The sequence below is a fragment of the Cololabis saira genome, chromosome 20 (assembly GCF_033807715.1).
Source record: "Cololabis saira isolate AMF1-May2022 chromosome 20, fColSai1.1, whole genome shotgun sequence".
NCBI lineage: Eukaryota > Metazoa > Chordata > Actinopteri > Beloniformes > Belonidae > Cololabis > Cololabis saira.
In genome coordinates this window covers 26,191,427-26,206,420 of record NC_084606.1, presented here as the reverse complement: position 1 = coordinate 26,206,420, position 14,994 = coordinate 26,191,427, and the positions used below count along the sequence as shown (strand labels likewise).

The 14,994-nt window shown below is 44.2% G+C and overlaps 1 protein-coding gene across 1 annotated transcript; it reads left to right on the top strand.

The window, feature by feature from the left end:
- The first annotated feature begins 6,172 nt into the window (after window positions 1-6,172).
- On the top strand, window positions 6,173-14,463 carry syt4 (synaptotagmin IV). The gene is made up of 5 exons (XM_061709753.1): window positions 6,173-6,489; window positions 8,474-9,090; window positions 9,229-9,552; window positions 12,699-12,819; window positions 13,200-14,463. Exons 1-5 carry the CDS (start codon window positions 6,459-6,461, stop codon window positions 13,517-13,519), a joined length of 1,413 nt encoding a protein of 470 aa, XP_061565737.1. The 5' UTR covers window positions 6,173-6,458; the 3' UTR covers window positions 13,520-14,463.
- The last annotated feature ends 531 nt before the right edge of the window (window positions 14,464-14,994 follow it).

Sequence of the window (14,994 nt, the reverse complement as noted above, 5' to 3'; positions counted from 1 at the left end):
CAGCTGCTCAACAACCTCAAGTTCTGGAGACCAACAGACCCAGACACCTTGTAAGAGGAACATGAACATGAGCAAGGGACAATATCATCTGATTGAAATAGTTATTACTTTACCCAATGATGCTCCATTCTCTTTTTTTGTCCGATCAGCAGTGTTTGTAGCTTTATCACTTTAAATGCAATTATACTCAGATGGTTCAGAAGCCAGTAGTTGCACAAACTAACTGGCAGCAATTGCAAAAGTGAAACACAGTCATGTAAAAGCAGTACTTATCCAGTCAGTTTATCAACTATAAAAAGGTCCAGTAGATTTTTTTAAACTCAATTGTGTTGATTTTTATGATGTTGCTTATTTTTTTTAAAGTAAAAATATAGCTGTCATTATCAACACGAGAGGGCAGTATTTCATCATACTAAATGTTAAATGCAGTCTTTTTAAAGCCACTTCTGCTTTTTGATTAGTCCATCTTAGGAAGTAGTGCTCCACATGATGTCAGTCGAATTATTTTACCATTCACGAGGACACACAGAGCATTAGTTTGTGGGACAGCGTTCATTATTGGGAGTATTGGTAAAAAATGTCAAATTCAGATGACAAAAATTAGACAGAAACGTCCAGGTCACAGGTTTCTCTTGTGTTGCTCATTTTTGAGGCACCACTTACACCCACGTACTGTCTTACAGTGAAACATGACTGCATACAAACCGATTCAGGCACATTTCTATTCATTTATTGAGTAATATGGCTACGGTGGAGCACGTCCACTCAGCAGTCTTATCAAAAAAAGACTTGTATAACCATAATAACAGACAGCCTCACTCTCACATAGTTTGGGAAGAATGCAGGTACAGACTAACGCTGTCCATTCCCTCACAATCAGGGAAATTGACGGGCCTGTTGTGCTGCTTCACCGGGGGTCCTGATGTTAGTTTTTTTTTTTTTTTTAACTGTATTAGCAAATCTTGCTATACAAACACCAACAAGGTATACAATAGTGTGGAACAGCACATACAATGATGGAGTAAATTATAAAAATATCTAGTGTGAATAAGAAGTCATAATATAGATAATGAAGGTAACAGTCATAATAATAATAATGAGTAAGTAAATAAATAGAGAATAAAATAAATACATACATAAATAAATAAAAAAGGAGAATAAAACAGATAAGAGGAATAGAATCAGATGCATAGAAAACAATAAGGAAAGGTCAAGACAGTTATAAATAAAAGGTTAGTCAGAGGATACAGGGGAAACCTTTTCATAGTTGATTAAAATATATAGCTTTTTTTGTCGTTTATCAAATAAAGAGATTTAATGAGAGTGTCAGGCACACAAGGAATGGACACAAATGCAGACAAAGGGAAAACGGTTCAAAAGATTTATTTGAGTAAATCTGAGCAGGCAAGGGTCAGGCAAAAATCCGTCGAGGGGCCGGCAAAGGTCAAGGTCCAAAAAGGCTGTCAGTGAAGACAGAGGTACCGGCAAGGGCTAGGCAAAAACGTGGTCTGGGGGCAGAAAAAGATCAAAAAGGTCAAAAACTCACTTGGCTTGATAAACGGCTTGAAGGCTTGGAGAACACAAGACAATCTGGCATGGACTGAAGAGTGACTGAGGCTTAAATGCTGTGGGCCTGATTGCACCAGAGTGATTGCAGGTGTTGCCAGGTAGGTGGGAAGGAGCCAGACACACCCACTCAACCTCAGACCGTGACAGGACCCCCTCTCCGACGGACGCCCCCTGGCGTCCCATCCAAGGCCCCAGGATTGTCACGGCGAAAGTCCCGAATGAGGGAACGAGCCAGGATGAACCTGGAAGGGATCCAACACCGCTCCTCAGGCCCATAGCCCTCCCAGTCGACCAGGTACTGGAGGCCCCTGCGGTGGACCTTCAGCAATTTCCGGACAGCAAACACCTCACCACCATCAACGACCCTGGGAGGCGGAGGGGGCGGACAAAGGGCTGAGAACCACAGGCTTGACTTGGGAGACATGAAAGGCAGGGTGAATACGTTGCATGGGTCGAGGCAGTGAGAGTCGCACAGATGAAGGATTGACAACCTTAGAAATGGGGAAGGGTCCAATGAACCTGGGCGCCAGCTTCCGGGACAGTACCCTCAGAGGTAGATTCCTGGTGGAAAGCAGGACCTTCTGTCCAACACTGTAGAGGGGGGCTGCCGAGCAACGTTTGTCAGCCTGTCCCTTGAAATAAGCCACCGACCTCAACATGCGAGTTCTGGCCTGCATCCAGGTTCGCCAACACCGCCTAATAAGGGCCTGGGCTGAGGGAACTGCCACTTCCTCTTCCTGTGCAGGAAACAGTGGAGGCTGGTAACCCAGGCAGCACTGAAAAGGGGAAAGACCAGTAGCATTAGTGGGAAGGGAGTTATGCGCATACTCCACCCAGGGAAGCATCTTACTCCACGATGCTGAGTTGGAGGAGGTCATGCACCGGAGAACACCTCCAGGTCCTGGTTGGCGCGCTCCGTCTGGCCGTTGGTCTGTGGATGAAAACCAGATGACAGGCTGGCAGTGGCACCGATTAGTTTGCAGAATGCCTTCCAAAATTGAGCAAAGAACTGTGGACCTCTGTCTGACACAATATCCTGGGGTAAACCATGAAGTCTGAAAACGTGGTATATCAGTAGCTCCGCTGTCTCTTTGGCTGTGGGTAATTTGGTCAAAGGAATGAAATGAACTGCCTTAGAGAATCTGTCAACAACGGTGAGAATACAGGTGTTACCGTCGGACACCTCCAGACCAGTGACAAAATCGATGGCAACGTGGGACCAGGGTCGATGTGGGACAGGAAGGGGTCTGAGAAGGCCAGCTGGGGGTCGGTTACTGTGCTTGTTCCGGGCGCACGTCTCACAGGCCGCCACAAACTGCTCCACATCTGTCCTCATAGATGGCCACCAGAAGCGTCGTTTTATGAAGGCCAGAGTCCGCTTCGTACCCGGGTGACACGCCAACTTAGAGTCATGTCCCCAGGTCAGTACCGCAGAGCGAACAGCTGTGGGGACAAACAAGCAGCCAGTAGGCCCATTACCTGGGTCAGGTTCCTGATGCTGGGCACTCCGAACCTGGGACTCGATGTCAAAACTTGCAGCTCCGACTATCAGCTCGGGAGACAAAATGGGCTTAGGAGCTACAGACTCCTTCTCTGGTGAATAAATCCTGGACAAGGCATCAGGCTTAGTGTTCTTAGAACCAGGGCGATATGAGAGGGTAAAATTGAAGCGTGAAAAGAACAGAGCCCATCTAGCTTGGCGGGAATTGAGGCGTTTAGCTGACCTGATGTACTCAAGATTTTTATGATCCGTCCAAAAGAGGAAGGGCAAGACTGCACCCTCGAGGTAGTGCCGCCACTCTTCAAGGGCCAGCCTCACAGCCAACAGTTCGCGGTCCCCTATGGTGTTGTTGAGCTCTGTAGGAGACAGGCGATGAGAGTAATAGGCACAGGGGTGCAGTTTGTTGTCCTTGAGGGACCTCTGGGACAGCACTGCACCGACTCCGGTCTCTGAGGCATCCACTTCGACTACGAACTGCAGAGAGGGATCAGGGACAGTTAACACAGGTGCAGTAGTGAAACAATTCTTGAGTTTAGAGAAAGCATTCTCCGCCTGGGAATTCCAGAGGAAAGGCACCTTGGGAGAGGTCAGAGCTGTGAGTGGGGCAGCAGCCGTACTAAAGTTGCGTACAAACTTGCGGTAAAAATCGGCAAAACCTAAAAAGCCTTGGAGGTCACGCCTCGTGGTCAGGGTGGCCCAATCAGTGACTGCCTTAACCTTGGAGGGATCCACATGGACTTGGCCTGCACTCGCAATGTTTCCCAAAAATGACATTTTGCTTTGGTGGAACTCGCATTTCTCTGCTCCAACTCCAACTCATAATTGTGTTATCAGCCCAGTTAACATGAGGATTGTGAACTGACAGCCAGGGAAAGCCTAGGACAATGGGGACATGAAGGTTATCCATTACATGAAAAGATATGTGTTCATTGTGATTACCAGAAATCCGCAATGCAACAGGCTCTGTGACATGAGTGATATGCGTGAGACTCCGTCCATCAATTGCACGAGTCAATACGGGCTGCTTCAAGGGAAGCACAGGGATGTTTAACTGACGAGCTGTGGCAGCACAGATGAAACTTTCATCAGCGCCAGAGTCTATGAGAGCTGTGAGGGGACGAGCACCATCCGACAGACAAACAGAAAACAGGCAAAAAAGAACGCTTAACAGGGGAATTACCTTGAGCAGTGCCCATCAGAAGCCCTGTTTCTACTGATGGGCGTTGGCTTTTAACGGACATTTGAGGCAGAGATGACCCGTCTGGCCACAGTAGAAACAGGCATTCCGGAGGCGGCGGCGCATGCGTTCCTCAGGAGACAGCTTTGCATGATCAAGCTGCATGGGTTCTGGAGGAGGGGCTGCCTCTAGAGGGGCTGGTAATGAGGGGGCAGCGGTAAGCCAGGGACGAGGGCGGGATGAACCTCTCTCAGAGCACCGTTCCCTTAGTCGAGCATCAATCCTGCCAGCCAGCTTCACCAGCTCCTTGAAGTCGTCAGGCAGGTCCTGAGACACCAGTTCATCCTTTACAGTGTCAGAGAGTCCATTCAAAAAAGCATCAAACAATGCAGTATGCCCCCAGCCACACGAGGCCGCCAAAGTACGGAAATCAATGGCATAATCAAAAACAGACCTGCTGCCTTGCTTAAGTTGGAGTAGCTGCTTGGCAGCATCTCTGCCCGTAACAGAACGGTCAAAAACCTCATTCATTTCATCAGCAAATCTGTTGTAGTCATCACAAACAGGGTCTTCAGAATCCCACATAGCTGTTCCCCACTCCCTTGCCTTGCCAGTGAGTAACGTGATTATATAGGCTACACGTGAGCGCTCAGTAGGAAAAGCAGAGGCCTGCGGCTCAAAAATCAGTGAACACTGAGACAAAAAGGAACAACAGGTTCCGGGCTCACCATTGTAGGGTTGAGGTGGGGGTAGCTTGGGCTCTCTGGCAGCAGGCTGACGTACAGTACATAATGCTGACTGGAAGGGGCGTGAGAAGCAGCAGCAAAAGACGAGGAAGCCTGCAGTTGTTGTAGTGTTGAGAGTTTGAACTGAATTAGCCAAAGAAGTCAGGTTGTGGTCTACCTTACGTAGGGTTTGTTGTTGGGATCCCAGAATGGCTCCATGTTCGGAAACCGCTGCTTGCAGGGTGTTCATGTCTGCTGTGTCCATGGTGGCCAGATTGTTCTGTCAGGCACACAAGGAATGGACACAAATGCAGACAAAGGGAAAACGGTTCAAAAGATTTATTTGAGTAAATCTGAGCAGGCAAGGGTCAGGCAAAAATCCGTCGAGGGGCCGGCAAAGGTCAAGGTCCAAAAAGGCTGTCAGCGAAGGCAGAGGTACCGGCAAGGGCTAGGCAAAAACGTGGTCTGGGGGCAGAAAAAGATCAAAAGGTCAAAAAGGTCAAAAACTTGAAAAACTCACTTGGCTTGATAGACGGCTTGAAGGCTTGGAAAACACAAGACAATCTGGCAAGGACTGAAGAGTGACTGAGGCTTAAATACTGTGGGCCTGATTGCAGGTGTTGCCAGGTAGGTGGGAAGGAGCCAGACACACCCACTCAACACAGACCGTGACAGAGAGAATTTAATTCTAGTAGAAAATGGGAAAATTTATGAGTAGCACCAGCAACTTTGTGTTTGTGAATAAAGAATTTAGCGTAAATAATAATAAAAATTCAATTGGTGTTCAAGAGCACGATCTTTAGGATAATCAAAGTAACAAATAATATCTTTAATGTTAAGTAAATAAACAGATTTAGCAGCATTGAAAAAATGAAACTCAAGATCACTCCAAAATGTTTTGGATATGTCACAGTGAAAAAATAAATACAGAGATGTTTCTGTTTCGTTGTTACAAAAAGTACAGGAGTCATTAAGGGGGTGTGGGGGTCCTGATTTCACAGCCAGCCTCCGTCACCACTGCGTCAGCGCTGGTGAGCTCAGCCTTTGTGAAGGGAGGGGAGGAGAAGAGCGGCTTAAGCCTGATTTATGGTTCCGCGTTACACCAACGCAGAGCTGACGGCGTAGGGTGCTTGTTGCCGCGTACCCTCTGCGTCGATTTAACGCGGAACCATAATTCAGGCTTTACTCCGGGTGGGAAGAGCAGGTCCAGAGAGAGAAGGAGAGGTGCTGCCGCCCGTGAGATACACTCACGCATCACAGCGCAGCGAGGAAACACGGCGTCTCTCTGTCCTTCTCACTGGGAACACAAGGCTGTTTTTGAATTATTGAAATCCCACTAAAATCAGTTATATTATTAAACAGCGTCAGGCTGAGATATTGCGGAGATACCCAGCAGCACTTCACCAGCAAGAGCGAGACATCTTTGTAAAAGAAAAGCAAACCAAGACAGCGGAGCAGAGCCCCGTCAGCACCTTGGACAGCGACCATGGCTCCCGTGGAGGACTCAGCTCAGCCCGGTGAGTCCCAGCATCACATCCAGCATCACATCCAGCATCACATCCAGCATCACATCCCATCATGAGGGGATTCACAGGGACATGACACAGCTGGGTGTGGCTGTGTGTGGCTGCCGACACTCGTGGCTGATATCGATTCCCTTTTCAATAATTTCGCTCTTTGAATCTCTTTGAATAACTTTTCATTATATTCCTGAAATATGAGTCAGTGGAGTTCGATTTCATGGAAAATTTCCCAATTAAAGTGGTCGGCCTATCCTGTGTGTTGGCTTTTTTGAGTCAAATCTCTCACGGGAATACTAAGCGTCCATTTTGCAGTTATCTTGAGCGTGACAATTCATTATCTGGAAACTAATCACCTGGGTGGAGGTCAGGCCATATTCCATACAATATCAATATTAATAAAGTCAAGTAATGATGTGCACCTCAGATCATTAAATAGGGTTGGCTACGTGTTCATTATATGACTTAAACCTGGAAAGAAGCTTTTCCTTTTATACCGTTATTGTTCAGCAGTTGTCTCACACAGCCCTCCCATCGCTGCATCCATCTGTTTCTACTTGCAGCCTTGAAAACCATCCTACCCAGGACATCGGATTAAAATATGGATGAGCGAGGGAGAAAACATTGTGTACAAGTGCTGTGATCTAAAATGGATAAGGGTTTAATGTTGGTGATATTGTTCGCTTACAGAATAGCGCTAAATGAGACATTGTATCTTCCTATTATGCTGCAAAGTATGTATAATCCATTAAATGTTGAGTTAAAAAAAAAACAACACACAGGTGTGTAATTAGTAATAATTCAGGTGAATTTTTTTTTAATCGAATAATAATGGAAGTATTGCCGATTTCTGTTGTTTAATGTGTAAAAAAAATCTTTTAAATCTAAATAACTATGGCATGAAGGCTATTGTGTGCATGAAGCGTGAATATATGATGTAAGGCGTTAGCTTTGACCAGATAAAACAAGCAGGAGTGATTACCCTCCACCCCCATGCCTCCACCCTGACTCGCTCTGTATGGGTTCATCTGTGCGCTCTTCCAATGGTTTGCCCTTGTAATTGCAGGAAGCGATCTGAATTTCCCCTTTTAAAATAGGCCCATTAAATGTGGCTTCATGGCAAATGCTGAGTCACGGTTCACGACCACAAAACAAAAGAAGTGAGTGCCTGAGTGACACATTTCCTTCTGATGGCCCCATAGTGATACTATATAAAGGAATTAGGCCCACCATGTTTGTAATGGCAGAAATTAAGGTTTAATATGGTTAAAACATGGGGAATGATCGAAAAAGCTTTCCCCTTGATGTTTGGTCAAGAGAATATGTACAAATAAATATTGTTACATGTGTTAGCAAAGGGCTTGTTATCCATCTCAGAGTCATTTAACCAATTCTGGTCATATCACAAATGTTTGCCATACATCACCAACTATAAAGTGATTCATCAACTTGTAGAAAACTTGTAAAATAACATTTCTGCAGGATTTCACAAACTTCTTATGTTTTTTTTGTATGTATTTCCATTGCTCAGTACATCATAGCAGATGATAATGCCCCTCCTAGTTCTTGTTATCCTAACGACTGAAAAAACAACTGAGCCTGCCTTGTTCTGCGTTCCTTTCATAGAGAAATCAGGCTAATGACATTGTGTAATTTTCCCAGAAGCTGTTTCCTAACACCAGCTGTTTCCTGTTCATATTCTATGACCATGTTTAGAATATGAACACCGTCTCCAGGATGAGCAGATTGTGTTGCTTTCTTACCTCTCTGACTCAAGGCTGGAGACTGCGTCAGTCAGAAACACAAAATGGTTGCAGTTGGCTGTGTACAATAACAACATCTGTTGAAGTCAGCATGCACATGTGCTTGACAACTGCTTGTGCCAGAAATCTTGTTGTTTGATTGCTTTTTTTAAATTCCTATAATCAACTCATTTCTTCCCCCCTTGTTCCCTCCTCCTTCCCTCCGTCCTCCTCGGCAGTGGTGGTGCCAGTAGGAGTTGCTGTAGTGAGTGTCTTCGGTCTCGTCTTCACTGCATCAGCCTTTGCTTGGATTTGTTGCCAGCGCAAAAACACCAAATCCCAGAAGACGCCTCCCTATAAGTTTGTGCACATGCTCAAAGGGGTCGACATTTATCCAGAGAGCCTCAGCGGCAAGAAGAAGTTCGCTGCTCCTGCCACCCCAACAACCACCGACAACAGTAAAACTGACGTTAATGGAAACTGCCGCACTGTGCCAGTGAGTCCTTCTGGGACCAGTAAGCTGGTGTCAAGTCCAAATGGTTCTAAACCAGCTCTCCATTTGGATCTAGAGAATTGTGATCTGAACGGTAACTTTACCACCAAACCTTTTCATCACCATCACCAGAAGGTGCGGAGCTCCCCAGACCTGGAGCTGCCCTCTCCCCATGCCGGGTTCACTCAACCTGGTGTGATTGACCGCCATGACATCCTTTCACCATCCAGCACCCTTTCCAGTCAGGCCCCAACCCCAGCTGTCGACAGGCCCGAAGCAGAGGAAAAGGAAGGTGGCTTAGGTACCCTCCACTTCTCGCTTGAATACCAACCAGAGAAGAAAGTATTCATTGTTCATATCAAGGTACTGAATGCATTTTGGCTGCTGTTGATAGGTGCTTGTGCATGTTTGCAACCTTTACAAACAGTTTTTGCCAAACATTAGAATGAAAATGTTTTTCTCATAGTCATCTCTTCTTCATACGTGACATTTTCGATCCAGGAAGCCCATGGCCTGACTCCAACTGACGAGCAATCACTCACCTCTGACCCCTACATCAAGCTGACCCTGCTGCCTGAGAAAAAGCACCGGGTGAAGACCAGAGTCCTCCGGAAGACTCTTGACCCCGCCTTCGACGAGACCTTCAGTTTCTACGGGATCCCTTTGGTCCGAGTGTCAGATTTATCCCTTCACTTCATGGTGCTGAGCTTCGATCGGTTCTCTCGTGATGAGGTCATCGGAGAGACCCTTGTGCCTCTGTCTGGGATCGACTTGTCAGACGGGCGTGTCCTGATGAGCCGAGAGATCATTAAGAGGAATGTCAAGGTAAGACCCGTTTGTCTGATATCAGGATTTAATAATAAAGTCTGAAAGGCTGTATTTCAGAACATGTGGTGAAATAATGAAGGATTGATGAGAGGGTCATATCCAGATTCTTTTTTGGATCAAATTTATGTACAGATAAAATTCATTTGAAATCTAAAATTGCTTCAGCATGCAGTGATTCATTATTTGGTCCATTATAAAATTAGGACCTGCGTCACAAAAACATTGCAGCAGTTTTAGTGCAAAGCCTCTATGATCTCTAAATAGATCACTGAATGAATTTAATCATTCTCAAAGTCTTGCATTTACTAAGATATGATAAAACAATATGTAATATGTGTAGAATTCTCAATATCTTTCCTAATAAGGCAAGTGAAGGAAATGTTGCATCAACACATACAGTACAAACACATTAAAATAACCCTTAACATGCCTACTATGAGGTAGGAAAAGCGTTAAATGAAGTCTGAGTAGAGAGCAGAAACAACATGCATCTCTCTGTGGTGACCAAGATGAGATCAGATGGAACATTTCATGTATGGATTTGCAAGTTGATACTGATGTGTGGGGTTTCTGCTCTAAAGGACTGTTTAGAGCATGAAAACGTGAAAGCTTTGTTTAGTTTTTTTCAATGGGTTCACTGCATCTTTGCAGTAGTTTTTTTTTTTGTCTTTTGCTGGAATTCATCAAACTCCCTTTGAACTGATGGTTTTTATTTGTTCAAAAACTCAAATAATGTCATTTTTATGTGACTTATCTGCTTAAATTGAATCATGCAAAATGTTTCAGCCCCAAATACCTTTTATCAATTGTGGTTATGATCAAAAATGCAATGATTCCTTCAATCATCGGGTAATTATAAGATTTTATGAATTGTGAATTCATTGAGTGCCTTGAGAGAATCATGTAGGACTATAACAACAAATAATCAAGTAGCATTGGATGCATGAATGCATTAGACTGATCTGTAATAATGGGTTCTTGGGTTCTAGCTTTCTACAGCGTTGGAAACGTAAAACGCAGTCCAGGTGGTGTGTTACGCAGCACTGCTCCACAGACGGTTACTACATATGAGCATCAGCTTGCAGGTGCAGGTTGAGCCAATATTTGTGTAAATTGCTGATTAACCGGCTATGGCTGAACTCGGCAGAGCTCTACAAAAATGTAAGCTCTCTGCACACAAGTTGGGAGTGGATCGTTCACGAACATTTCAAGGAGAAATATAAGCTGCTGTATCTTTATCATCTTCAAGTAGGATACAGTACTCCGGAGATGGGCTGGGAAATGGGAGTCAAAATCCCAGAAGCATTAGGCTTCTTCCCTCGCCTCTGAACTCTGTCTATATTTTCCTCATCAAGAAGATGATGTTTCTTTACCACTGCTCCGCTATTTTAAACGCTCTCTCTCACTTGAGAGTCAAGTGCCTCAATCTTATCCGAAACCTTTTCTTATGCAGTCAACTGAAGATATACGTAGTTTATGTTATTTTTCTAGATTATTTGGGGGAATGTTTTGTATCATGTGGGAACATGAAGACATGAATTGGTTATTTCTAAAACTAAAGAAAATAAATTGAGCTGATTCCTGATTACAGGGGGAGAAACATTTTAATTGCAAATAAAATATTGTCAATTGATGGACTAATAACGTGGCTTTATAGAGTGAAAAGAGGACGTGGAACAAATGGATTAGTTTATTTTATCTGGGATTTATTATTTCTAGTTTGTTCTTCTAATAAGATGAAGGTCTTTGCTAACAGGGTGGTGGCTCTCCCTTTGTCTACGTGGCATGGATTTCATCTCGCTGCTTTGTGTGGGTAGCTGCGAGCACACAGCAGTACATGGAATCAATGCAGCACTAAGCAGTAGAGTGGTGGCCGTGTTTTCCTCCTGGAATCAGACCAAATAGATAAATGAACAAATAAAATAACAGGTAATCGCTCATGTGCAGTTGGTTAGTCTCCCGGGATGAATATTACAAAAACTTGTTGCTGGCACGGTTAAATCCGCACTCTGAGATCTGAGTATCAGGTCAGGGTTTGAAGTTGTCTGCTTGCTATTACTCATTATTGCCATGGTAACCGTGAGGAGGGGTGGGGGATCCTATTAGGTGTAATCACAGTATCGGAGGCAACAACTCTCTTGGGTGTGCAACACAGTCATAGGTGTATATACTGCGTTTGTTCTTCTTTTTGTTACCTCATGAAGACCTTTTTTTAATTTTCCATTGTCTTCGTCCTGATGATACAGAATGTCATCTTTGAAGTCCTGATTATGGTTAGAGCTGAGTTGTGAATTGAGATTCGGTTAAAGTTAACCATAAGTATAATGCTATTGGGCAGACAAAGAATGCACCAAGTAAGAAGGTGACCAGATTTCTTTTTTTTTTTTTTTGCCAAAAATGTTGCTTAAAGGGCTGAGACTGTTTTGCAGGACAGCAAATCTATGTGGTGCCCCATCTGGTTTACAAACGAGCAGCTTGGGTACAGAGTGAGCTTGGACCTGAAATGGGCAAAAAGCACGAGTCCCTTATGGATTCATTTTTATGGGCTCCAAATGGGAAGCTTATGTGGGATAAATATACAAGGCTTCAAATTACCATGGGCGGTAAAGGTCTATATACACTGCAAAAACTCTTTTTTTAAGAGAATAAGAACATTATTTTAATGGTTTTAAGAATTCTAGTCATTAAAACGTTTCTTACCCCACTGGCAAAGATATTTTGCATTAAATAAGTTAATTTTAATTAATGGATTTTCAGGCTTATTTCTAGAGCGGCTGTTTTTGCAGTGTAGTTTTAGTAGCATATGTCGTACATTAGAAAATAACCAGCCGGATCCCAACTTGAAACCAAGTACAGCTTTCTCAAAGTCTGTCGGGGGTGTGTGCAGGTAGGCGAATCGGACAAATCGACGTGGGACCCATTTTGTCGCCCACATTTAAGTCATATGGGGCCTAAAACTAAATACAACCTTTAATATAACAGCAGATTTTACTAACATCAGCCCCAATATGATTAATTCAATACTCATTCCATGCATGTAAATATCAGGGCTTTAGGTACTGTATAAACAGTAAAGTGTTAAACTCTTGTTTTTGTCTGCCACTGTAGTTTCTTAATGTTTGAAATATGCTGTCTCTCCATAGAAGTCGTCCGGTCGAGGAGAGCTACTGCTGTCCCTGTGTTACCAGTCCACCACCAACACTCTGACTGTGGTGGTTCTCAAAGCTCGCCACATTCCTAAGGCTGAAAACAACGGACCTACAGGTATGTACACCTTCAGCTGAACCTTTTAAAATGGGTTCATTTAGATCAGACCTAAATTATTTTGCTTTCAAGGCCCTCCCTATGTTAGATATAGCGGTAATTTTCTCTTTGTCACATCAGCATGACTCCAAAGTATTCTGATCAGGATATTGAGAGTATTTTACTGACTGTTTGTATGTGCACACGCACATACAAACAGAGTGTTTACACAGCCACCCTCCTCTGCCCTCATGGCTAACATCCATCACTTCCGCTCCATCGATTGCTTTATTGATCTGGCTAAGGAATAATATGCCACTCAGCTCCCGCAGCGGAGATAGATGACTTTTCTTTCCTCTTCGTACTTGTTTCAATCGGCTCTTGTCATTCTTCTTCCCCAGATCCGTATGTCAAGGTGAACTTGCATCATGGAAAGAAGCGCATATGTAAGAAGAAGACCCACGTGAAGAAGTGCTCCCCCAACCCGGTCTTTAACGAGCTCTTCGTCTTTGACCTGCCTTCTGAAGAGGGTCTGAGGGACACCAGCGTGGAGCTGCTGCTGCTGGACTCAGACAATGGCAACTCACGCTCCCCCAACGCTGCCATTGGGCGCCTGGTGCTGGGCACGTCAGCAGCAGGAACCCCGGGGGAGCACTGGCGGGAAATCTGCGACCACCCGCGCCGCCAGATCGCCATGTGGCACGCTATGTCGGAGGATTAGAAAGCTGCTGGACGCTGGTGGACTCTTTCAACCTTGAAAGGGATGGAATGACGATGGGCGGGATCTGATGACCTGCTGACCAGTGGCTGTTGGACTCAGAAAAAAAAGGGGAACGGACTTTGATGTAGTTTGGGAGGATAATTTCAAGTGATGTCATTATTCATTCACTCTTTCACTCATCTTTGACGTTATTAGGGGTACAGTTGGAGGGCGGGGCATCATGAACATAACCCCAAAGCTTTAAAATGATCCCAAAGGCTGTCACCCTCCCCTGGTAACATGCAACATTATCTCCATGGCAACAGCCAATTGTCACAGTAAAAGTGTGCAGTGCAGAATGTCTTTAATGTCACTGTTAATGTTTCTTTTCTTCCTCTGTTCCCCTTCCTCTTTCTCCCCCTCCTTCTTCTTCTCCTCTTTCCTCAGCTCTTCCTCCTATTGATAGTAACCTGTAGACCATCTTATGAAAACCAGATTGAACCATGTCTGATAATGCTGTAAAAATGTGGATTATTAAAGATTATTTTATAAGGGCAATGTTTTCTTCTTAAAAATGTTGATTGTTTTGTGTTTCTTTTGTTTTTTCTTTGTTTTTTAAGTCACGTTGGTTTGTACTCTTCTGGTTGATTTGTTGAGCCTTTTTTTTGTAAGTATAGGTGGTATATCACACATCATGATTTAAATAAAATGAGGCCTAAATTAGGTGGTTTGAGAACAGATGGGAGTGCGCCGGGGACGGTAACTGTGGATGCATTTATGTGCGTGGGTTTGTGTCTTTCGCGAAGAAAGAGGCTGCTTGTGCTGACACAGCTGTGCGAACGTGTGGGTGCGAGATGTGAGCCGCGTAACGTTTACTGTCGGTGTTTTGCCCCCGTTACTGTGAGCACAAAGACAGCTGAAATGTAAATGTATGTACCTTACTATAAAATATGGCAAGTTCTGAGAAAAGAAAAAAAAAAGAACGTGAGAGTCTGAAGTTTTCTTTCACATCTGTGATGTTTGTTCTGTGTGAGAGAGTGAGTGTGCAAAGATTACTGCTTGTGGAGGAGATTTTAGTTCCTTGTAAGGTTCATGCACGAGTGAAGTTATTACCATTACACCCAGCTGATCTGTTCAATTCTGCAGAAATCAGGTAATAGCCCTTTTTCACATTCATCATAATTAACATAATTTGCTCACAGATGTGTGTATCACCCCTAACTTTCAAGGATGACATCAGTGGGCCTCTTTCCAAATCTGATGATGTCATCCCTGCTGAGGGGCTAAGTGCTCGGAGATGAAGCATTCGTGCCTGAATTTAATATTAGCTAAGTGGTTCAGTGAAAGGACAGCTACCTCAGCATGCTTCTGGCTTTCTGTTTTACTTTACTTCTTTATCCTCTTAAATACATTCACACAAAAAAAAAATTATATTTTTTAAACCTTGCTGCATTTCATTATTTGCTCTTCCTCGCTCTCAGCCTCCTCTGGCAGTC

Excerpts from the sequence above, each read along its gene's own strand:
- syt4 (XM_061709753.1), top strand. The coding sequence starts at position 6,459 with ATGGCTCCCGTGGAGGACTCAGCTCAGCCCG. Across the intron at positions 9,091-9,228 it reads TATTCATTGTTCATATCAAG|GAAGCCCATGGCCTGACTCC; the intron begins GTACTGAATGCA and ends TTTTCGATCCAG. Across the intron at positions 9,553-12,698 it reads TCATTAAGAGGAATGTCAAG|AAGTCGTCCGGTCGAGGAGA; the intron begins GTAAGACCCGTT and ends GTCTCTCCATAG.